The 26644-nt window shown below is 35.7% G+C and overlaps 1 protein-coding gene across 1 annotated transcript in view; it reads left to right on the top strand.

Annotated features, from left to right (window-relative positions):
- The window catches only part of LOC115210503 (cytosolic carboxypeptidase 2-like), a 291706-nt gene that overhangs the window by 48703 nt on the left and 216359 nt on the right, over positions 1-26644 (top strand). The window contains exon 3 of the mRNA XM_029779107.2: positions 18301-18882. Coding sequence (XP_029634967.1) covers positions 18301-18882 — 582 coding nt within the window. The remainder of the gene's footprint in view (positions 1-18300; positions 18883-26644) is intronic.

Raw genomic sequence — 26644 nt, forward strand, 5'->3', positions numbered from 1 at the left:
ATGCCTAGAAGGAAAAATTTTTAAATCCTCTACAATATCAAGGTCAGCCAAAATAATATCTCTATCCAGGGAAACAGAGATAGCTACAGAAAGGGAAACACACCAAGAAACGAACAGATTGTGCACAACAAAATTCAGAGCATCTCAAAGTGATGAACAGAAGTATGCACGACTGACAAGGAATAGGATATCCCTCGCAGAACGAAAAATCACTAAAACTATAGAATCATTTATTATAGAAAACAAAAAATATATGGACTTATTCTCTAAAAATAATATAAGAGTAGGATATTCTACTACCAACAACTTAGGGAACATCACTAAATAAACATAAGTTGTATAAATATCACTATGATAAATTAAATAAGTATCTTAATAGAGACTTAAAAAGTTACAATTGTAGGGATAAAAATCACTGTAAAATTAAAAGTAGATGTAGTATATAAATGTGTGGTTTCTGTAAACGAAGATAAGAATGAACTAAGTGAAATAAATAATAATAATATGAATACTGAAAGAAATTCAGAAAGAACATATACTGGTTCGACATCGAATAATATTAAACAACGAATAGCGCAGCATATGAATTCATTCAAAAATAAGAAATTAATGAACTGGACAGGTTTGAGTAAATGCATCTAGAGTTTAAAATAAAAAGAAATTAAATATAAAGAGGGAGATAATAAGAAAAAACCAAATCGTATAGAATTGGGAATAGACTATGTTTGCTGTGTACCAATGAATTCATGGACTAAAGCTAAACTACTTAATGCACAGGATGAAAGAAAAATTAAATGTAAACATAAAGTGGTTAATTAATAAAATCTAACCCTCAAGCAAATAAACATAAATTAATTGTTAGAAATTACTATTAAATACTATTATTTAAATTTAACTTACTATTTGAATGTGGGGAGTGATGGTTGTGCGATGGTAAGGAGGGTGGGTGAATAAAAATGATTGTTCCCATAATACATTTATTTCCTGTTCTTGTTGTCCCTTTTTGTATCACCTAGCTGTCCGGGTGTTTTTGCGTTCTTGTTCCATTTTGTATTATATATATATATATATATATATATATATATATATATATATATATATATATAATATATATATATATTATATATATATATATATATATATATATATATATATATATATATATATATATATGCATATAAATAAATATGCGATATGTTTTCTATTGATGTGTTTTCTATTGATATGTTTTCTTGAGATAAAGGTCCACAATAAGTGGGTAAGACTTTATATTAATACCAGTGATATTAGTCGGTATTAAAAGTAATAAATGTCCGGGTATTAATCAAGATACTTTATTATTTTCCGTTACTTTTTGTTTGAGTTGCTGAAATTCTGCGGGAAGTGGGGTGGTGGTGGTGGTGGTTATAGTCAGTCCCGTAATGTAATTGGTCATCTATTGTTTTGAAAGGCTATGACTTTGTTATGGTTGGTTAATGGATAACCGATAACATAAATAACAAAGTAGGCAAAATATATAAATGTATACAAATAAAAAAAAACCCCAAATAATCTAAGGTTAACTATTAGTTGGTAGGATAGTAAAAGTCAATAAAGAAATTAATATAGGGACTTGACTCTATTATATTATATTAATTTAAGTTATGTTAAATTACGCAATATATAAGAAAAATGTGGAAGGATTTATATATACATACATACATACATACATACATACATACATACATACATACATACATACATACATATATATAAATTATATAAAATCCGTTGTCTTCTAGGATCTCGGGCATCCTCCACCCGATTGCGCTCAAATTTGATATGTAGATACGGACGGTATCAGGGCGTGTATAAGTCTTGAAAAATTACAAAAATCGATTCCAGGTGAGAATGCAATCGATAAAGCAGTGCATTTGTACGCGCAGGTACACCAGCTGTTGCGATCAATACTACGCGTACGCGAGAAAAATGCACATGCATTTGCCATTTGCCAGGCAGTTTACCCCGATCTATCTTCGAATTTCGGTGACCATCAATGGTTGTGTGGCAGAGCCATTTTAGCACCAACCAATGCCAACGTCAATACGCTTAACACTCGCCTCCTTCGTCAACTGCCGATCCAGGAACGAATCTGTACATCCGTCGATTCAATTACTGACCCAGAGTAAGTCATGATGTACCCGACCGAATTTCTTAACTCAAGAACCATCGGGTTTGTCACCCCATAAACTCTGCCTCAAGGCTGGAAGTCCCATTATTCTCCTCCGAAACTTGGAACCCCCACGAGTTTGCAATGGCACTCGGTTGGTTCTCACCCAACCTTTGGATGACGTTCTCGAGGCAAAAGTTATCACGGGTCAAGGAGCAGGAGATGTTGTTTTTATTTCCCGCATGCCATTGATTCCGTCGGACTGTGTTTACCCGATGAAACGCGTTCAATTACCTATTCGTCTGAGCTTCGCGATGACCATCAACAAAGCACAGGGGCAGTCATTGAAAGTCGTGGGGTTGGACCTCAGCACTCCCTGCTTTTCGCATGGACAACTGTATGTGGGCTGTTTGACAAACCTTTTCTACTACGCTCCAGACGGAGTAACAAGGAATGTGGTTTACAAGGCTGCGCTCCACTAGCTTTTCCATGCCCAGTAAAGTAAGTTAGCTTAAAAGTAAGTTAGCTTAAAATTAGCTACTTAGTTGCCTAGGTTGTTACTTTTCATAAAAAATTGCCCCAAGTTGATTTCTTACATATTTTATCGGATATACTTATTATTGTCCCAGGTACGTTCTCATAAATTTATCATGCTTTTCCATCTAGTTTTACCTCCAGCTAACCTATTTGCATGCATCGTTTTTGTCCTGCTTTTCTTCCGTCAACCTGTACATAACTGCACCTTCCATTTTTTGTTGTTTTTGTACTGCTTAACGGCACGTTTCTTTCCTGCCAAGCTTACTGTTTAAACCATGTTTGTGTTCTCCCAGTCAACAGACTTATCATTACTGGTACTTTAAACTTTTTGGTTGCGTATTTGTGTGAGTAAAATCGTTTTCCTTTGGAAAAAAAGTCTATCTTTATTTCTTCTTTTGCTGGTGTCTCAAATTTAGGTTAAATCAGTGTTTCTCAAAAAGGAGGCCTATGGGGCGGTCGGACAAGTTGTTTTGAGAAAATTTGGTTTAAATGTTTGACAACTCAGCACCGTCCATTGGACGGGGGGCGTTTTGCTCGTATATATATATATATATATTATATATATATATATATATATATATATATATATACGAGCAAAACGCCCCCCAGCGGGGTGGCGTCATTTGAAGGCTAAAACAATGCGAAGCGCATTGTGACCAGCGATGTGTAACAACATCTGATAGCCTGGTCGGTCACGGTGATATATACATACACACACACACACACACATATATATATACACATACACATATACATGCATATACCCCCCCACACATATATACTACTATCTTAAAAAATCTGATTAAGTCCAAAGGGTAGTACTCGATAATGTTATTACTTTATATACTTGTGGGGTGTAATTGAATGTAAATTATAAGCTAGTCAATGTTTATTTATTAAAGGCACCAGCAGAAAATATAAACATATGCATACCTATCTAAACCTACATATATGTGTGTGGATTCATAAATATATATATTTACAAGTGCGTGCACATAGATACATATATATATTTAGTTACTCAATTAATGAACCAACTCAATATATACTGTATATTATATATCCTCTTTTATATATATCTACATATACGAGGGACGTTCAGTAAGTAATGCCCCTGACCCACTTGTTGTTTGATCTTGCTGAAATTTTGCATGTGCAATTATTCATATCTCTATAGATTACGTGGCAAATTACAGCTCTGAACTAATTGTGGTTTCTGATTAACAGGTGTTTGAACTGAGTCAAGTGTGAAATGGAGCCTGTTGAGTGTCGAGCAGTGATCCGGGTTTTGTATTTGAAAGGACGCACACCACGGGAGGCTTTTGATGAAATGAAAGTAACTTATGATAATGATGCCCATCATATGACCTTGTAAAACGCTGGCATCGTGAATTCAAACATGGTCGGAACTCTGTGGAAACAGCCCCCAGATCTGGTCACCCTCCTTCTGCCATTGATGAGGCATCTGTCCGTCAAGTTGAGGTTGCCATTTTAGAAGATCGACGCATAACTATTCGCCAAATAGCCCATGAGGTCAAGATTAGTACCGGGTCTGTGGAAACTATCATTCATGACCATTTGCATATGCAAAAGGTGTCTGCCAGATGGATTCCCATGTTGCTCACACCTTTCCAGAAGCAAGAACGCGTCGAGTGCTCGAGGATGAATTTGGAGATGTGCCAAGATGAGTCAAAATTTTTCAAAAGACTGATTACACAGGATGAAACCTGGGTCCATCACCATGATCCAGAGACCAAAGCCCAGTCAATGCAGTGGAAACACCGTGACTCACCTCCTCCAAAGAAGGCAAGGGAGCAGCCCTCCGCTGGCAAGGTCATGCTCACAGTCTTCTGGGACGAGGACGGAGTAGAGATGACAGATTTCCTGGCAAATGGTACCACAATTACAGGATCCTATTATGCTTCACTTCTGAGGAAATTAAGAGAAGCTATCAAAATCAAGAGGCGGGGCAAGATCAGCAAAGTCATCCTCCTTCTGCAGGACAACGCTCCGGTCCACAACTCGATGGTCGCCAGATCAGAAGCACAGGCGTGCGGCTATGAATTCTTCCCCCAAACTCCTACTCTCCTGACCTTGCACCCTCGAATTTTCACCTCTTCCCAGCCATGAAGTTGTTTTTGAAAGGAAAGCGTTTCCCAGATGATGCAGCCTTGATTTCTGAAGTCAGGTCGTGGTTGGAGGACCAAGCTGGGGTCTTCTACAAAAACGGTCTCTAGAGCTGCATCAAACGATGGGAGAAATGTATAACTCTGGGTGGTTCCTATGTAAAAGAAGACTAATAACTGTGCCAAGTGTCGTTGCTCTACTGCTATGGGAAGTGGGTCATGGGCATTACTTATTGAATGCCCCTCGTAACTACATTGTTGTTATTTATCGCTAAAATTATGTTTAAATCTATTTTATCTGACAAAATGCCTCAAATGCAAGACTCTATGTAATAATGTTGAGTCAATTAATGAACCAATCAGTCATTCAGTCCTTTAAAATATTTATCCGTCTATTTATTCAGTTTTATTACTTTTTATGTTATATTTAAGAGGTGTGTTGGTGGGGGGTTTATTAAGCTATAAACAGAACGAAGGGAGGTAACTCTGGGTTATCGAGGTCTATAATTAGAATAAAGATACTCAAAAATTTAGGTCCCTTATTCAATCAATCAATAATCAACTTATCAATCAACCAATTAATCAATCAATTTATTGGTTCTGTAATGGGGTTGCATATAAATGCCTGTATCTATATACATACATATGTATATACAATACACACACACACACACACACACACACACACACACACACACACACACACACACACACACACACACACACACACACACACACATACACACACACACATATATATACAACTATATATATTTATATACACATATATATACATATATGTGGAGGCGCGATGGCCCAGTGGTTAGGGCATCGGACTCGCGGTCGTAGGATCGCGGTTTCGATTCCCAGACCGGGCGTTGTGAGTGTTTATTGAGCGAAAACACCTAAAGCTCCACGAGGCTCCGGCAGGGTGGTGGTGGCGATCCCTGCTGTACTCTTTCGCCACAACTTTCTCTCACTCTTTCTACTGTTGGCCTGCTCGTTTAGCCAGCGGGGTGGCGTCATTTGAAGGCTAAACCAATGCGAAGCGCATTGTGACCAGCGATGTGTAACAACATCTGATAGCCTGGTCGGTCACGGTGATATATATACACACACACACACATACTCACACACACACACATATATATATATATATACACATACACATATACATGCATATACCCACACACACATATATACTACTATCTTAAAAAATCTGATAAATCCAAAGAGTAGTACTAGATATTGTTATTACTTTATATACTTGTAGGGTGTAATTGAATGTAAATAATAAGCTAGTCAATGTTTATTTATTAAAGGCACCAGCAGAAAATATAAACATATACATACCTACCTAAACCTACATATATGTGTGTGGATTCATAAATATATATTTATAAGTGCGTGCACATAGATACATATATACACACATATCCGCATATATTAATACAAAAGTAGCAACAATAGTAATATATACTCACACATACATATATGTATATAATTATAGCTAATTCAATATATATACCTGCATAATTATCATATATTATATAATACAGTATAACAACAACAACAATAATAATAATAATAATTATTATTATGTCAGTAGGGGTATTTTTATACAAAGTTCTAGTGGTATTTGGAAAAGTTATGCCCAATTTTATGAAGACAAGAACGTTGCGTTCCTTAAAGCTGTTAAGCTTAATTTCAGTCCCAATTATAAAGAAAATTTCATTAATACACAACATACATTTTTCTATTTTAAGTATTATACGCAGATGCTGTTGTTAATATTTTCCAATTTAAATTATAGTTAATTCCACCATCCTTAATATCCCATATATAGCTTCTTAACTCTGTAGAATCTCTTCTATTTCTGTTTCTAAATGTATAGTTATGATAATTAAGTCTGTTTCATATTGTTTTTTGTCGCACCCACATATACCTTGCTGTCATATTGTGTACTTACTATACATTGATATACTACCCCCTTTCTAATGCAATTATTATTAAATACACAATTATTACTTATTCTACAATCACATGTTATGTGTGGCTGTATAGGTTTTATGTTACTGGGGTTGGATCCCAATAATGTTATTATTGCTTATTCTACTGTGATCATTAATGTTAGTATTTACTCATATACCACGGTTTCGGATTCTGGCCAGAGGGCCTTAACTTCATCAGTGTAAGTGACTGGTAAATCACGTTATAAATCTGCCTGTGTTATAGCTCGTTTTACCACATGGTGCAAAATATATATAAGCAAAAAGCATTCAAGTGTTTACACTCGAAGTAAGATGTTATTACTTTTAATATCATCTACGGACAAAATTTTTAAATGAGGATATTAAGAAGCAGTAATATTGGCGGTTCAACAAGTCAAATAGAATTAATAGCTATGAAATTTAAAGTTAGCACGAGGCATAAGGATGCGGAAAACAACATCGACCTGTTTAGAAATAGGAGCTAAATTCCTAGTACAACCGCCGGAAGTCACCAAATAACAATATGTTCATAGATGCATAGATGGAGAGTTGCCGAAGAAGTCACAGGGAATGTGACGAAAGCTTTCCAGACAAAGGACTTAGAATAATGATGTAAATGTAATTGTCACAAAGAAAGGGAATTTGTTTTACATTTTGAGCTTGTGCCCTTTGTCAAATAGACTAAGGAAAGTAAAAGGTCCGTGTACAGGATTGATGTTAATGATGGATAAAGGAAGTGAGTTAGTTAATAGATGATTTCAGTGTAGAACATTGTTAGTGGATGACGGGCAGAAATGTCGGACATGCACAAAAAAGCAGAGCTGGTGTGTGTGTGTGTATGCGTGTATGCTATTTCATGCATATGCATCTATGTGGGTAAGATAGTATGTATGCAAAAGTGTCTGAATTGGAAGTCCATCTGTACGTCCATGTGTGAGTGTATGTAAGTTATACCTTAGATTAGGAATGAAAAAGTTGATAGGGAGGGATAAGAGGAGATATAAACGATTGTTGATGCAATTAGGACAGAATGTGCCGCGTATGAAAATATTTTAAGGTTCCTTATGTACACAAGTGAAGAGAGGTCGTTGGTGTTGGAGTAATAAGAAGACAGAGAAGTGGTAGGGAAAGTGATATGGTGAGTTGCAAGTTTAAGGTGGTCGGAGGTGTTGTGTCGTGTGTGAAGTTGGTGGTCTTTGAAGCGATCTGCCAAGTGTCGACAAATTTCCCCTGTCTACAAATCCTTTAAAGAATTGACACTTGATACAGTATACAATATTGTTTGAATCACTAGTGAAGTAGTTAGCCAGCTGGAAGGTAGATATAAGCCTGGATAAAGTCGGAATGTTGACATAAAAGAAGAGTTGTTACTACAGGATCAAGAACTGGCAGAGGTTCTAGGTTGGATTTGACTAGGGAGAGAAAGAAATTCAAGCCAAAAAATTGCAAAGTTTACCAAGTAGGTGTAGAAGAAGGATTGGATGTGGCTTTAAGGAAGATTGGAGGTTTAACTAGATCAAAGTATAAGGAATGGCGATTATAGAGAATTGTGAATTGAAGAGGGTGAGTGGCCGGGAAAAAGGGGAGCAAGAAATGCATTTGGTGGGTAGGCGAGTGTGATAAGGTTGATGGCTTAGGCTGGGCAACAGTAGGTTGCGAGGAAGAAGTGGATTTGCTAGACGGAAACGGAAACGTGAAAGTCCGTTGTATGTATGTTATGTAAGTATGTATGAATGTATGTATGTATGTATGTATGTATGTATGTATGTATGTATGTATGTATGTATATATATATATATATTTAGAATAATAAGATAGTCAGAATGTTGGATGATTATATATATATATTTTATTTATTTACATCTTATTTATATTTTTAGCGCTTTCTTCCGTTATTGGTTTCATAAAAAAATGGCTGAAATTTAGATTTCTTGGCCTTTTTATAAAGCATTTTCTGGGGCTTGCCAAGCAAAGGAGACGAAAAAAGTTTTTAAGAAGGAGAAGGTAAAGAGGCATGGCTTTTGTATGATCAATAGGAGTGGTCCACTAATTATCAAAAAAATTATGGGGGAAATCCATAATGAAAACAAAACCACTACAACAAAAAAGTACAGGAAAATCGAAAAATAACACAAACACCGACTTCAGAGGATCGAAACAAGAATATCGGACCGCCAGACACCCAAAAACATATGTGGACATGACCTCCGACTCATCTCAAATACAGATTAGAAACCCGTACTCTAAAATACCAAACCTTCATACTACGATGAATACACGCACAAAATATAAACAACAACCGTCAAACAAATATTCTACATGGAAGAACACATGGGAAGTAAGACAAACAAAATACAGACAACCATTAACCCATAATACTGGACGTCCTAGATGGATTAACACATGGGACGAAAGACAAGTGAAGAACAAACAACACAGAGACTATAATATAAAAAAAAATCATAATGAAAACTGAAGAAACCCACGGTATATGACCACCAATCCTACACGGCCCAACAAACGTAGATGGGAAAAAGACGACTACTAAGAACAACGAAATATATACAGACAACATGAACTGTTCCCTCAATCATAAGGAAATCTTAACCCCAGGAATAGAAATTGGAGACGTCACGGCACAACCCCAGTTTTAGGAAGAAAATACTACAACTGCACTCTGGACCCAATACGAAAGAAGTTCCTAATGAACAGAAGAATGTGGAGACAGATTTTTTAAAAATTCCTTTCGTTGAGGTCTCTACTTTAACGAAAATGACTTGCATCTCTTACTAAAATGTTTGAAATTTACCCCGACACCCAATCCGAATCTCAGAACTAAAAACCGATACTGAGAACTTCAACCGTCACCTCGACACGAAAGTAGAGGAGGAATAAATTGTAAGAATAAAATATTTCACCCCTTACAAGGGCAGCGATAAACAGCTAGATCTCTTATTATAAAAGGCAGATTTTATCTGCCTCCCTTTGTAACTTATAGAAATCTACAATATAGGATTTCTTCAATTACAATTTACCTAGCATTTTTAAGAGTAGAATGCATCGGGTCATGCCAGGTCCAGTTTTTAAAATTTAAACTCCAATTAAGCAAAATTTACAGAAAACTCACATTCTGGTGTGTATGTCAAATGCTTTTCTTAATGTGGTTTACACCACACGCACACGCACACACACAGTGTGCAACGAATAAAATGAAAGTAAATAGCGACAGAGTGATTTGAGGAAGACTAAACTGAAAGTATTTAAACCACTACTCAAAAAATAAAAAACACAACAAACAGAAACAAATAAATACATAACGATTTACTCCTCACACAATTTCTTCAATTAGAGTTTACCTAAGATTTTTCAAAGTACTCCATTCGGTCATGCCATAATATATTTCTTTCAATTTCACCCCCAATTAAGACAAAATTCGAGAAAACTCAATATTTTAACATTTCACTCCGAAAGCATTGATGTACATGTGTGCGTGCGTGAGTGTGTGTGTGTGTGTGTGTGTGTGTGTGTGTGTGTGTGTGTGTGTGTGTGTGTGTGTGTGTGTGTGTGTGTGTGTTTGATGGGTTGTGCGACACAGAAAGTGTGGTGTGTAAGTGAAGTGCTTTTGTTAGTGTGTGTAAAGAGACAGACAGAGTGAAAGACAGAAATAACTGAACTTTTTTTATTCACTTTTTGTAGTGAGTGACTGAGAGAGAAAAGAGAGAGAGAGGTTATGTATGTATATATGTATGTATGGCTTTAGTGACACACACACACAAAAACACATACCTACGTACACCTAAAGCACGCACACACACACAAGCGGAGCGCGAACTTCAACATTTTGGTAGTATTAATTTGCGAGCGTACTTCTAAGCGCGCGTAATTGAAAGTTTTCACTATGATATCATCACGTGCGAAAAAATTCGAAGGGTTTTGAACAATTGAGATACAGATGTCACGCCTGTATTGAAACCATTGCTAAGCTGCCGTAATTGCTTAATTAAGACTTTGTTTAAATTGAAAGGGGCAAATATGTGACGAGGTTGAAAAAAAATACCCCAGAAAAAAAATGTACTGCTGGTATTTATATAATTCACTACTATTTTGCTACAATGTCATGAAAAAGAAAAAATTTAGGTATGTAAATCGAATTCGCCACCCCCTTTTCCCCCTTCGCGTTTGTGTAAAAAAAATTATTATTTAAGTTTTAAAAATTATTTACTTTGTTCAAAAAATATTATATTAATTAATTTTCAAGAATTATTTAATTTTATTCTGTAAAATAGTAATTAATTCATTTATCTGTAAATCCGCGAGGTTGTTACTCAGGCACCTAGAATGGTAACCTTCAACTAACACTATCTCCTCCGAGACCCTGCGGCGCAAGTTGACCAAAATTGAGAGTATGGTAGAAGAAGGGTTGCTCTTCCTTCCGTAGAACATAAAATTCAAATCGGACCATGTTAACACCAAAAATTATTTACATCAAAAAGATGCTTTTTTCTATGAAAATCCCTATTTTTTACGATTTTTTCACTGCTGTGTCGCCACTTTTCGGTGTATTTCGACCAGAAAAATGTTCACAAAATTTTTACTTTTCAAAATTACAATTCCAGCGGGTCGAAACAAACCCGAGCAACGCCGGGCGATACTGCTAGTACATATATAAAAAAATCTCCAAATTTCCTCTCAGTAACCATAAATGCAAACAGAAACTACATGATGGAGAAAAGGAAGCTTTAGAAAGACTAAAGAACGACAATTCAATCATCCTCAAGGAAGCCGACAAGGATGGGGCGCTAGTCATCATGGACATAGACTACTACAAAGACACAATACTAGAAATTTTAGCACTAACCTCTATACCAACACACCGCATACCTTAGGCCTGGAAGCGGTCAAACACTGGGTAGAGAAACGCAGAGGTTGTATAGATGAACGTTTCATTACCAAAGCCACTAGTCTGGTACTAGAACAAAACACATTCAGATTTGATAATAAGATATACCGACAGCGAAAGGGCACTGCCATGGGCACGAAATTTGCACCATCATATGCCAACCTAGTCATAGGTTATCAAGAAGGTAGACTTTACGTGGAAGTAGGAGAAACTTTTGATAACGACTTCAAAGAAAACATCGGGAAGAAGTGGAAGCGCTACTTCGATGACTACTGGGATAGACCAAAGGAAGACTTACAAACATTTCGCAACACCCTCAACACATTGCACCCATCTATCAAATTCACAACAGAAACTAGCTACAATGAACTACCATTCTTAGACATTCACATCAAAATACACAACTCCACTATCACAACAGACATATTTTACAAAAAAAAAAACAAACGCACACCGATATTTAAATTTCTACTCTTTCCATCCCATACACATCAAAAAGAACATCCCATACAGTATGGCAAAATGCATCTGCACCATAGTAACTGACCCACAAATACGCCAAATTAGACTTGATGAACTCAAGAGCTTCTCACAAGAACAAACTTACCCTGTGAAACTTCTAAATAATGGAATCTCGAAAGCAATGAAATTAGACATCACGCAACTTAGGACTCCAAGAGAAAAAAATCAAGGAACTTACTATTCCATTTATTAACACAGACAACCTTGGAATAACCAATATTGTCCACGTTATACACTCAAACCTACCAATACTCTCACAGAGCCCCAAAATGAGAAAACTGATAGACAAAAGCTACCTGCGAAATAATAAACGCCAGGAAAAAAACTCTAATAAACAACTAACAAGAGCAAAATTCGCATCAGAGAACGAAACAGAATTCTCCGTAAAGGAATGTGGAGACAGAAGATGTGGAATATGCAAAAACAACAATAACTACAAATATATAAACGGGGTCACCTACATAAAATTTATGAGTGGATTCTTATTCAAAGTAAAAGCAAATATGAATTGCAAGACGCAAAACCTCATATACTGCCCCAAATGCAAGGATAATTATACTGGCAAATCCAATAATTCCCTTTGCCAATGCATTAGAATCCACAACAACATATCCGACAAGAGGAGCTACAGAAAATTCCACTGAGCACACATTTCGAAATATGTAGAGAAAGAAAATTCAAAATCTTTCTCTTCTACAAATGCTCAAGGAACGACCCAAATTTCCGAAAAACAATGGAACTACACTTCATAAAGAAGTTCGCACCAAAATTGAACGCTTGAAAAAAAGGAAGCATTTGGAAATATGTGACGAAAAATTCAAAGTTCCGAAAGTTAAGGGAACTATACTTCACAAAAAAAGTCGTCGATAAAGATTATCATAACTATATCCTTTTTTGAAATTCCTATGAGAATTCTATATGAATTTGATTATATATATGTTAAAGATGATCTCAAACCATTACTAAAACCTTTTTACCACATTGTTGTTGGCCCTTGCAAAACACTCCAGATTTGGAAATTCTAAAAGAACAGCTACTTTCACTCTTCTGTATTTGGCTCTCTTTCTCCTTCAGAAAATTCTAGGTTGGAGCTTTAAAATATATCCAAAACAATTGTGACAGCATTGTGTATTGCATTTTAAAAAAATTCGTTTTTGCTGTATGAAGGACAAATACTCGGACAAAAATCAAGGGTAGTGGCTAAAATGACCAAAACTTTCCAAATTTATTGAACCACAGAGATGAATCTTTAATTATATTAATTAATGATTTTTAAAAAATCCTGTGTACTTATGCATGTGTGGTGTGTGTATGTGTGCACAAATATGAACATGTACATATATAGATGTCTTTGAGTGTGCGTATGGGTGTGTGTATGTATGTGTGTATATATGTGTGTGTGTGTGGGTATGTGTATGTGTGGGCATGTGTATGTGTATATACATATATATATATATATATATATGTGTGTGTGTGTGTGTGTGTGTGTGTGTGTGTATGTGTGTGTGTGTGTGTGCATTTATATAATTGCTCTGTGGCATATAGTGAAATAAAAATTACTCTTTCGAAAACATCTAGAATTTCAATCACAAAAAGTTGACCACATCCATACTACTATTCTTTAATGAATACAAAAGAGCATTTCAAATACAAAAAAATTCTTTTTCCTTTCTCTTCTTTTTCTTCCCCTCCTTAAAAGGCCACTAAGTACTAAACAAACAAGTCTGGCCATAAAAAAGCCACGCCTTTTTACTCTCTCTCCTTCTCAAAAAATGTTTTGTAACTGGATAATTTGGTTGATACCCTGTGTTCACATCTATAAGCATGTTTTCAAAAAACAATGTAAAAGTTACAAGGACTATAAATTTAGGCGGTATCTCAGGATTAACATACCAACAATTATAACTATAAAGGTGAGGTAATTCTTAAAAGATTTCATATTAATCTTAAGATATAAAATAAATGGTAAATATGAACATGAAGTTTTATTTATAGGTAGCTGTATTATATAAAGGTTAAAAGTATTTTAATTTAAATACGTATCTTAGGAATCTGTGATTAATATATTTTAAAAAAAATTAATTAAGTTAAAGATACGTATTAATTCAATAATGGTTTTAATTTAAATAAATTTTGGTTTGTTAACGTTAGAGTTTTCTTCAATTAAGCTCGTGTATATCTGTTCACACTATTATGTAAACAAATATATTGTTCACAAATATCGATGACGTAATTTTCAGCTATGGTAATTTTGTTTTTGTTTTTAAACATATTATACACGCACGTGCACAAATGCATTAAACAAGTTTGCATTTACATATACACAAATAACGGATAAAAAAATAAATTGGTTGCTGAAACGCACATATCTAAGTCTAAAGTCAAACAATACATCGGAATGTAGCTCCTTTCTATCAAATCTTTCCCCTGATGAAATACCTAATTAACGATATTCAATATGGAAATTTAATTTAATTTCTCAAATTGATTCAATTGGGCATGGGAACAGCTGTAGATGAAATTGAATTTGATATTGTTCAGGATTGTATTACGTTCTAATAAATTGATGTCCATATGTTAGCTTCTTTGTTTTCTCTTTCTCATACATAAAAAATGATAAATGATAAATGATATATATATATATATATATATATATATATACACATACACACATATACATATACATATACATATATATATATATATATATATATATATATATATATATATATATATATATATATATATATATATATATATATATATATATATATATATTCACACATATATATACACGTGTCTGTGTGTTTGTGTATGCTTGTGTGTGTGTGTGTTTATTCCCCCTCCATCCGCCTAACATCCAGTGTTGGTTTGTTAATGGTTTGTTAGCGGTTCGGAAAAAGACCGATGGAATAAGTACCAGATATAAAAAATAAGTACTGGGCTCGATTTGTTCTACTAAATCCCTTCCAAGGTTGTGAATCCAGTATGGCCGCAATCTGAAACGAATAAAAGATAAAAGTTAATGATTTGGTTCTATTTAACATAAAACTCATGAGTTTCAGCTACAAAGGGAAGAAAAGGCGTAGATGATTTGGTGTGAGAGTGTTCAGATTAGAAGTAGGAATTGATCAGTTTGTAAAAGACCGCTGTAGGGAAAATGTGAAATACAAAGTGTAATAGGAAAAGTTAAGAAAAAGCAGAAACGAGTCGAGTGGCTCGTTGGTAAGTGAGGTCGCGCCAACACAATCGTCGTTGAAGCGACTGTATATCTCTGGGGTGAGACTGGTAAATTTTAATCGTTTTTGAATCCAACAGCACATTACTAATTGCTCAGTTTTATGATCACAAAGGAAATTTATCAATGTGATTAGTCAGACGAAACAATATATTATATCATAGGAGATTTATGAGCTAGTACATTTCATGCTTATTTGGTTACTTTGCTTATGGCAGCCCATCGAAAGTGATGACAGCGTCGAACGAAGGCATTCATTTTCCTCTGCCTCCAGTATATTGTTTCTTATGGGAGTGAACGTGGCTGACAAGACTGAAACGTGGCACTGAGTGCACTGAAAGTAACTCCCAACAACAGCTGCAGGTGGTTGATGACGACGTCTCCTCTTACCTTCATGCAGTCTCCTACGTTCGGTTTCAAAGCACTCTACTCTAGCATCACATGCGGACACCCATGCCTTCCGATTAACAGCCAGGAACTCCAAGCGATTGGGAGGGAAACCGCATAAAATGAGAGACTGCTTGAGATGATCATGTAAACCAAGTTTTAGACGTCTGTGAGGCCTACTTCCTGTCTCGATCTCGCTGAAGAGGATCATCTTCGGGAGGCAGTTACCCGGCATCCGAGTCACATAACCAACTCAGTGGAGAAGAAGATGAAGGATTCAGGCTTCAGTGCTGCAGATCCTAGCCCTCAGGAAGATTGCTCTTTAGCATTGTCAATTTAATATGGCGTAACGAATTTAATAGAATCCATGTTAAACATTTGGTAGTGTAAACATTTCATTTATCTATTACAGCAAGTTTAAACTTGTATATTCATTAAAATTCTATGCATTTGAAAGTATTGAAAAGAAAGAAAAAGAAACAGTACTTTGTACCGTATCACCTACGCCGTGACCGATAAGTATGATCAAGAGAAAACTATTGATCTTGTAGTCACGAACATAGTGTGACATATAGTAATTTATTGTGTAGGTAACTAAACTTATCTTTCTATTGATTTAGCTGCGAGTTAGATTTACCCTTCATTTTTTTTGCCAGTAACAACAGGAACACTCCAGCAGCGTCCATAACAGAAATTCTCAAAATATAAAAGAATAAAATACAAGGGAAATAATTCTACGCAATCAGATTCAAGGAACATAACTCTTCAGCAGCAAGTGAAGATAACTCTCTCTCAAAAAAGAAAAAAAAAAACGTTTCACATTTTCATTAGCTACAAACGTATATTTAGGGTGGCAGATGGGATTTGCGGTGTTTTCCGCATAAAACAGATAAATATACATACATCTTCATTTTGCGTATGCACATACACAAAATTTGTGTATACTCATCCGTTTATGTATACGCATTCAAATACATTTACGCATATATGAATACGTTAATGCAAACACACATGTATGCATATATATATATATATATATATATATATATATATATATACTCAGCCATTTATGTATACAAATGCAAATACGTTTTATGTTATCACATATACATTTATGTAAATACTCATGCACGCACACATACATTTATATATATCTCTGCACATATGTGCGCGTGTATGTATATACATACATGCTTCTATGTATATTTACATATACGTGTGCAAACATTCATTTATGTGTGTGTGGATATATATATATATATATATATATAATGTATGACAATTATTCGGTAGCCATGATAAAACTCCGAAACTCGGAGTTTTATCAAGGCTACAGAATAATTGTCTCATATATTTACAGATAAATTCCTCTATTTACATAATATCGAGGTCTCTTTCATTCTTTTGTTGTCTTGCCATTTCTATCAATATATATATGTATATATATATATAGAAATATTATTATTTCTAAGTCTCTCTAAAGGAGACTACGGCAGCGGTACTGGATAGTAACAGTTATCGCCAAGCTAATATGGCAGTCCATATATATATATATATATATATATATATATATATATATATAATATATATATATATATATATAATATAATATAAAAGATCACATTGGTTAATCACTATCATCAAATGCGAAAGTTACTGCGATATGTTAGGGATTATTGTAGTAATACATATTATTAATATTGAAGGAAAGAAAATGGAGAAAAATGCATGTATAAATAATTTATTTGTATGGCATCCTTCAAAAGAGAAATGTCAGCCTTAGCTTTATAAGCTCATAATAACCCTGAAGAAGTTCTGCTCCATATAGTTAGAGAATGATACCTTTCTTAGGATTTAACCAAATGCTTAGAATTCCATATCAAGTAGGGGTAGTACTCAAACATATATGTAATTTCTTTTTCACATTTTGTGCTTTACAACTCTTTCTTAAAACTCATCTCCAGCTAATCGTTGGTGTTCCTTTGGCGGAGGTTTGTTGTTGTTATAGCTATTTTGTTGATTTTGTTTAGCCTTAGGATTATCCTGATCAAATTGACTTATAAGGTAAGACATTTGTACAGCGACTATGCAGTCTTTTATTTTCAAACTATATGTAGGAGTACATTAGTCAGTATGTCCTCCCTTGCCTAAAACAGTAAGATGTCGTTCCAAAGAGATCTGACTGTTGTGTCTAAGAAGTCGATCGACTATCTGAAAGTACACTCGTTACTCAATTCCCTCTTGTGCCATCTCACTTTATTCATATTAAAGAAAGTATGAACATCACATCTCTTCAATTCTCTTCCATAGAAAATCCGAGTTTTTAATTGTGTTTTGAAGTTAGTTTATCTTCATTGAGATTAACTTCATTTGTTAGTTGAAAAATTAGTTTCATATATTTTCTTTTGTTTTCGTTTTCTTTCTCAAATATGTTCTATGATATTTGGCAGGGTCGGCAGAATGGCAAGAATATATCCGACAAGAGCTGCAGAGGGAGCTAGAGGCAAAAGTAAGAGCAGTTCTGAAGACTCCACCCATTGAACGTCTGCAGAAACTTCGTGAAAAAATCCAGCAGCAGAAGAAAGACAACAAACCAAATGTGATGCAATTCAACGACAAACTTTTGATACACTGGATCAGCTCCAAAGAACAACAGGAAAATGAAGAGCGGGAACAACAAGAAAAACAAGAGCGTCTTCACAGAAATCAACAGTTAATGACAAAACAGAGAACTTTACCATCTTTCACTTACAACATTCCTCCTTTATTTCAACCGTTCGTGAAGAATGAAAACTCAGTCATAGGATATCGGCGGTACTTCGATGCTGAATGTAACATCCCGGAGCCAATTATGGATCGTCTGTATCGCAATCTGGAACCACCAAATACTTTTCGACCCGTGGAAAATTTCTGTAAACTACAAAATGAGTTTGGATTCAAATGGCCAGATTCTCTCGGTCCTTTATTGCCGTCGGTCAAGTTCCAGAATGGTACGAAGCATCTATCTGAACCCCTGTCCAACTACTTAGCAGGTTAGAAGAGTTTCTTGCTTTTCTTTCTTTATATTTCTTAATTTTCGTCTCTTTTTTTTATTTACAAAGATGGAGTTGTAGAAACAGTAGACTACCTGCTTTAATTTATGGTAACATTTAGTTAAATTCTGAGATCAAATACTGCCGAGGGCCTCATGTTACCTTTCATCACTTCACTATCGATAAGAGATAATCAGTTATATTTTGATGCCGATTCTTTCTATAATATACCTTTCTTACAAATTTGTGATTAGTATTCGGTTTGATAATTTTTATTAGGTATATCTATGCTATTTTGTTATTTGTTAACATTATTAAAATTGAAATTTATTGTAAACACACTGTGGTTTCTATATCATTCTAAGTTATTAGATGTGTCTTCAGTTAAAATTACTGGTTGTCCCATATGAAATCAGTTAGTCAGACAATCATTCAATCTATTTTTGTCTATTGAGAACCTTTATTTCGGATATTAAAAATTATAGATTATTTTGAAAGTTACCAGATTTTGTTTTAGGCGAAACATTAAGATAGAGTCATTATGTCTACATATTTGTTATACAGGTATCACTAACCTGGTTTTGCAACACACTCTATTCACAAACAATACACAAAGAAAACCTCACTAATCACTACAAATGTTTAGGACCCCATTTTCTAAAGATGTTTCATAATGTTGATCTTACTGCATCATTCAAGCCCGGTTTACTATTTCATGGCCAGGAAATGGTTCATCTCTGACCAATCAACCGTTGATTTACAGACATCATGTTCTTTTTTGTTTGCCTCAGTCTGAAATTACAATTATATTCCTCTTAACAACAATTGCTATATTTCAACGAGTTCATCTAGTTTGCCTTCTCTATTACTGTCGCTCCAAACATTTCAAATTTGTCTGTCTCCTCTGGTGTCATCGGAACCAACAGATATACAAACGAGTCAATTAAAGAAAGCCTTAACACGGTAGCACGGCTTATAAGAATAGCAGCCAAATCTCCTCATTCACAAACTATCGTCTTATAAAAGGGTAAATATTGAATAATATTGTACAGGAGAGAATAATATGTGAGAACAAAAGATAGAAAGATCATGACTAGAGTGTCTTAGTTCGTAGGTCTGCTAGATGAGAGTTGAATTGGAAGACGGAAGAAAAGGAGGAGGAGAATAAAAACATCCTCCTCCTCCTCGTTGTCGTCGTCGTCATCATAATCATCATCATCATCATCATCATCATCATCATCATCATCATCATCATCATCACCATCATCATCATCACCAACAGCAACAAGGGGGTTGATTTTATATACATTTGAACGGGTTTATTATTTTGTATAAATTTTGTCGCAGCTTACTTGAGTGGTAGATTTAATCTGTCACCTGGCACAATGTGAGTTCTTTAGCAGAGTTCGTTGTAAGCATATGGGCCAGGTGTTTAGCTTCCCTCCTGATCTGAAGATAAAAAATATGCATATAATCAATCAAGTATACATATATACATGCATATATGCACATATGCATGCATACATGCAAACATACGTCCTAAAGTACATACGTACATACGCATATTAATATATACATGAATGCATCCATCCATACATTCATATATACATTTATGCACACATCTATTCATATATCTGCTATATAAATGAAAGTGTATGTGTGTATGTCGCCGAGAAAGGCTCCAAAAGCAAAACAGATTTAATATGTTTCGAAGACAGCATATTTTTATTCCAAAGGAATAAAAGGTACATTATGCAATCTTCTCATCAGGAAAGATAAGGAGCCTCTCTCGACCACAAGACGAACAAAAATTTCGATGATTGCCTACATGGTGATCACAGCGATAATGAGTGTTTTTTTTTCACACCACTGCCATAGACAGAGTCTTTCCTACGCCTCCGAACATTCTTTCAATCAACGTTCACTTCCTCTTCCCTAACTATTATTCCTTACATATTCCATTGCTGCTACATATCTTTGGCGTATGCTTATCTCTCTCTCTCTCTCGCACACAAAATCAAACACACAGACACAAATTTCCCCCTTACTACTATGTATATTTGACGTATGTCTCTATCTCACTCACACAATCACACACACAGACACAAATGCAGTTATATACACACACACGTACACACACACAAACACTCGCACTCATTAATACAAGCGCACACCTGCACATCTCCATACATACAGCAAACATACTGTCCCCTACCTATTTTTACTTCCTCCTTTTACCCATTTTTGACGTCAATGCTTATAATAATATAATAATAATAATAATAATAATAATAATAATAAATATATATGTATGTATGTATGTATGTATGTATGTATGTATGTATGTATGTATGTATGTATGTATGTATGTATGTATGTATGTATGTATGTATGTATGTATGTATGTATGTATGTATGCATGTATGTATGTATGTATGTATATACGCACATACGCCTTCTCCCCGACATACGACCGAGCTCCGTTCCGACTGACAGGTCATAAGTTGATCTCGTCGAATATATATATATATATATATATATATATATATATATATATATATCTATATATATATATATATATATAATAGCAATATTTAACACATCGCTACGTACGTTTCCACAAATCAGATGATCTTGACATCAGAGTTGGGATTTCACGAGTATGCAATATATGCCTTGAAGAAATAATAACATTCAGGGAAAACGTGATAAATAGACACTTTGAGATGGTCATATCATGCAAGCATAGAAACAAAATATCATTCATGGGATTTAAAAAATATATTTTGGAAACAAGTCACAAATCATTGAATAGTGAAGGAACTCAAACAAATAATTGAAAATATCAATGTTTAAGATGGCACACACTACTACAACAGCAGAAAATAGTGAAAAAGTCACCATAAGAGGGGCGGTATTAATTCAATCAACAAACTTTACTGTGTAGCAACTGATCACCTGTTGGGTTCAGAATTTAATGAGAGTCAAGTCATGAATGAAATAGAATGAACTAGAGCAAAGTAATGCCCTTAAATCTACTGAATGAATGACCAGCCTTAGAATCTGCAGAATGAATAGCAAGTAAATCCAACACCACCACAAACACAACCATCTCCATATTACTACCATTCCTTCCTCTACTACCATAACCTACCCCCCTACTAAGTACATACAGAAATACTCACATAGCTAAATTGGCCTTCATTCTGGCAAGAAGGGATAAACATTCCTCTGTGATACATCCAATTATACAGTTTCGTCTGATGATGGATTAATGATGATGCTCACGGATAATGCGGACTATACTGTACTAATCCCAAGGATACCGACTCTGATGTCAAAATCTCTGGTCTGTGGAAACGTACGTATTAAATATTTATAAATTCCATCCTGGTATTATTGTTATTATATTCATCCCACATTGTATCGGTATAACCATGATGCAACCCCGTAAATCTGACCTACTTGTCAGTATCATTAAACGGTAAGCCGGCATAATGAAATAGGAGGTTTATTTGCATACTCCTAACGTAACCTAAACGAATTTAAAAGATGTATAAATATGTATGTGTGAGTGTATGCATATACATACATACATACATACATACATACATACATACATACATACATACATACATACATACATACATGATGGCCGTCCACTCGTGACCGAGGAAGACCATTGCCGACCTTCAGGAACATTGTGCTCTCTAGGACTAGCTTATATTTTGCATTTGCGGCTCCGTTAGTGGCTAATGAGCCCTGCTCTTGACAAGCATACATGACTGCAAACATTGCAAACCAAGCTTTCCCCATTCACTATACGAACCGTGCGCTTTCGCGCAGCTCGCTTAAGTTCTTCATGCTGGATACGTGCTCTCTCAAAAGTGTCGATCCCCTCCTTAACCTGCTTCCTCCATCTGTGGTGATGACAGGCATTGTTTTCCCAGTCAGTGTTCTGCATATCAGAGGCCTTTAATGAGGACTTGACACAGTCCTTAAATCGCAGCCTTGGTTTCTGCTGGAGTCTCCTTCCATTCACACGTTCTCCATAGAGCATCTGCTTAGGAATCCTTCTATCCTTCATTCTAATAAGGTGTCCAGTCCAACGCAACCGGTGCTTGTGCACCATCGCCTCAATACTCAAGATATCAGCTGTCCTCAGGATCTGTGTGTCTGGAATTTTTGAGGTCCAGCCAACATTGAGAATGTGTCTGAGACATCTCTGATGAAAACGTTCAAGGACCCTTACCTGACGTTTGTACAGAGTCCATGTCTCACATGAGTAGAGAAGCGATGTCAGTACACAAGCACGGTACACAGCAACTTTTGTTCTCCTTGCGATGCCATGTTGGGACCAGACACGAGACTGAAGAGACCGGAAGGAATTAGTTGCTCTCTGCAACCTGAAAGATATTTCCTCATCCAGGGAGCAAGAACGGCTAAGCCCAAGTAGACAAACTTGTCTACTATCTTCAGAATTGTTCCTTCAACCAAGATAGCTGGTTCTATATATGGATTTCCTGGTGCAGGCTGGAACATTACAACAGTCTTGTCCAGGCTAATGCTGAGTCCAAATGCCCTGAAAGAAGCAGAAATGCAATTCATGAGTATTTGCATGTCATCCACTGTATGAGTGACTAAGTCACAGTCATCTGCATAAAGGAGGTCACGAATAATAGACTGGGAAACCTTTGAATTGGCAGCAAATCGGCGAAGATTAAAGAGGCGGCCAGAAGATCGGTATCTGACATATATTCCCAGAGAGCTAACCTTAGCAAAAGCATGAGTAAAAGCAGCAGCAAAGTACAAAGAAAAGAGAGTTGGGGCAAGGATGTCACCCTGCTTGATACCATTCTCTACATGGCACCACCAACATTGACCCAAGCCTCCATCCCATCATGAAATGATTTAATTATAGATACAAAGTGATCCGGACATCCAAGTTTGCCAAGTATTTTCCATAGAAAGGCCCTATTTACAGTATCAAAGGCCTTAGTTAAATCAATGAATACCTGGACAAGATCCATATTCTACATACATACATACATACATACATACATACATACATACATACATACATACATATGTATGTATGTATGTATGTATGTATGTATGTTGTATGTATGTATGTATGTATGTATGTATGTATGTATATATGTATGTATGTATGTATGTAGCATGGCTGAAGCCTCAAGGCTGAAACATATAAAACAATCAAAGAATATATATATAGTATATATTATTTACTATTTATTATTTAATTGAACGCCACGCATCCATTTCCAAGTAAGTTTATCGCCACCTTTTTGATGCGACTCTTATCTATACTGTTTTCTTCCTCCATCCTTCTCTAATTCCCTTTTTCTTCTCCTCTCTCCTTCACCATTTTCTATCTCTCTCTCTCTTTACCCCTCTTTCTCTTTTCTCTCTCTCGTTGCTTACACGTGACCATCGCCCATCTTTCTTTTCCAGCACGGACGTTCAAAAGAACGGACATCTTTTTTCTCTCTATTCTATCTTTTCTCTTTTCAAAAAAAAATATTTCTCACAGCGTTCACTATTTTCCTCTCGTTCTGGTTTAATGACCCTCCATGTTTGTTTTCGTTCGGTTTCTTTGACTCGTTTGTTTACGTATTTTATGTTGTTTTAACCGTTGGTGACGTCCTGTACCCATATATGCATTTATATATTAGAGGGTGGTATGCAGTAGATTTGGTTAAACTCAAAATTTGAAAGTAGAAGGTTTATAGTAGATTTAATTAAACTCAGTTTAATTAAATCCAGTCAAGGCTTGAACTCAGAAAACAGAGATACTTTACAAAATATTCTAAAAGCATTGATCCTCACTCACTTGTCAATGTGTGGATAGTTAAATGGAGAATGTACTAGACAAGCAACCACACCTCGGTGGTTCAAGTCCTATCACCAACATTCTATAGTGTCCATGAGCGTAATTTGAATTATTTGTTTTATAATTCTTTTTACTTGTTTCAATCACTTGACCGCGGCCATGCTGAAGCACTGCCTTAAAGGGTTCAAGTCGAAGAAATCGACTGCCAATACGTATTCCTTGTAAGCCTAGTATTTATTCTATCGGTCTCTTTTGCCGAACCGCTAGATCACAGGGAGATAAACACACCAGCATCAGTTGTCAAGAGATGGCGGCGGTACAAACAGACAGACAGAAAGACACACACACACACACACACACACACACACAACTGGATTCTTTCAGTTTCCGTCTACCAAATCCACTCACAAGGCTTTGGTCGGGCCGAGGCTATAGAAGACACTTAAGACACTTGCCCAAGGTGCTACGCAGTGGGACTGAACTCGGAACCATGTGGCTGGGAAGCAAGCTTCTTACCACACAGCCATGCCTGCACCTATTTACATCCATCAGTTATTGTCACTCCAGGTTTAAAATACATCCACACCCTCATTTAACCCTGTAGTTATCTTTTGTCTATGGATTAACCGATTTAAAGAATTAGACTAAAAATAAACAGCTTGATTTAGCGAGTCGAGTCTCCTGATTACAGTTTCCCATTGTTGTATGATATTGGTTGTGGTTGTTGGAGTGGCGACATGTGTTCATATTGTCATAATGTTGCTGTTATTGTAGAAGTAGCGGGAGTAGGTTTTCTGTTGATATTGCAGTGTAGTAGTAGTAGTAGTAGTAGTAAAAGATGTTGATGGTGGTGGTATCGTGGTGTTGGTCGACGTCGTTATACAGAGTATTTAGTTGTGAATGGTGATGGTAGGGATGTTAGTAGTAGTAGTTGTTGTTGTAGTGTTGGTAACAGTGTTCGTGGTTGTAGTTCTGTTGTAGCGGTGATGTAGTGGTGGTAGTGGTAGTAGCTACTATAGTGGTGGTAATGATAGTGATAGTTATTGCTGTTGTGATGATGGTGGTTTGAGAGGTTGAAGTAGTAGTAGTAGTAGTTGTAGTAATAGTAGTCGCTGGTGTTGCTATTATTATTTCAATAAGACAGATCAAGTTTAGTTACCTGGAGAGACTGGTTAGTCTTCGCTGTCGATACTGGTATGTAATCACACCTACTTAGACACTATATGTATGTTTGTGTGTACGCGCGTGTGAGGTGAGTGCATATACATCCCTATGTCTATCTCTGTGTGATATGTATTTATGTGTGTGTATATATATGTATGCATGTATGTGTGTGTGTGTGTGTTTATGTATGTATGTATATATATATGTATATATATGTATGAATGTAAACAAGCGTATGTTTTCCTTTGGGATTATTTCTTTTTTTCCTCTGGAGAATTCAAGCCGGTCACCAACAAAATGGTTTGGCTCCATTGTTTAATAGAAAAGACAGCTCTTTGGATTTTGCGGCTGTCTGAATTGGTTTTGTGTGCATATGTGTGCGACTGTGGATAAGCTCGCATTTGTGTAGTGGGTAATCATGTCACTTATTTTTACAGATATATATATATATATTATATATATATATATATATGTACACAGTAATGAAGTAATGTACAAAAGTGACATGATTACCCACTACACAAATGCGAGCTTATCCACAGTCGCACACATATGCACACAAAACCAATTCAGACTGCCGAAAAATCCAAAATGTGACCGCGTGTGTACCGTTGGCGATTTTTTCCCTCCGTCTTCCCTTCTCTGGATCTTTCCTTCTCCTATGTTTCCGACGAAGAGCTCCCCTCGAAACGTTAAACCCTCCTTCTGTGTTATTCTGTTATTGTTGGGCGTATTCGGGCTTGT

The sequence above is a fragment of the Octopus sinensis genome, linkage group LG4 (assembly GCF_006345805.1).
Source record: "Octopus sinensis linkage group LG4, ASM634580v1, whole genome shotgun sequence".
Classification (NCBI taxonomy): Eukaryota; Metazoa; Mollusca; class Cephalopoda; order Octopoda; family Octopodidae; genus Octopus; species Octopus sinensis.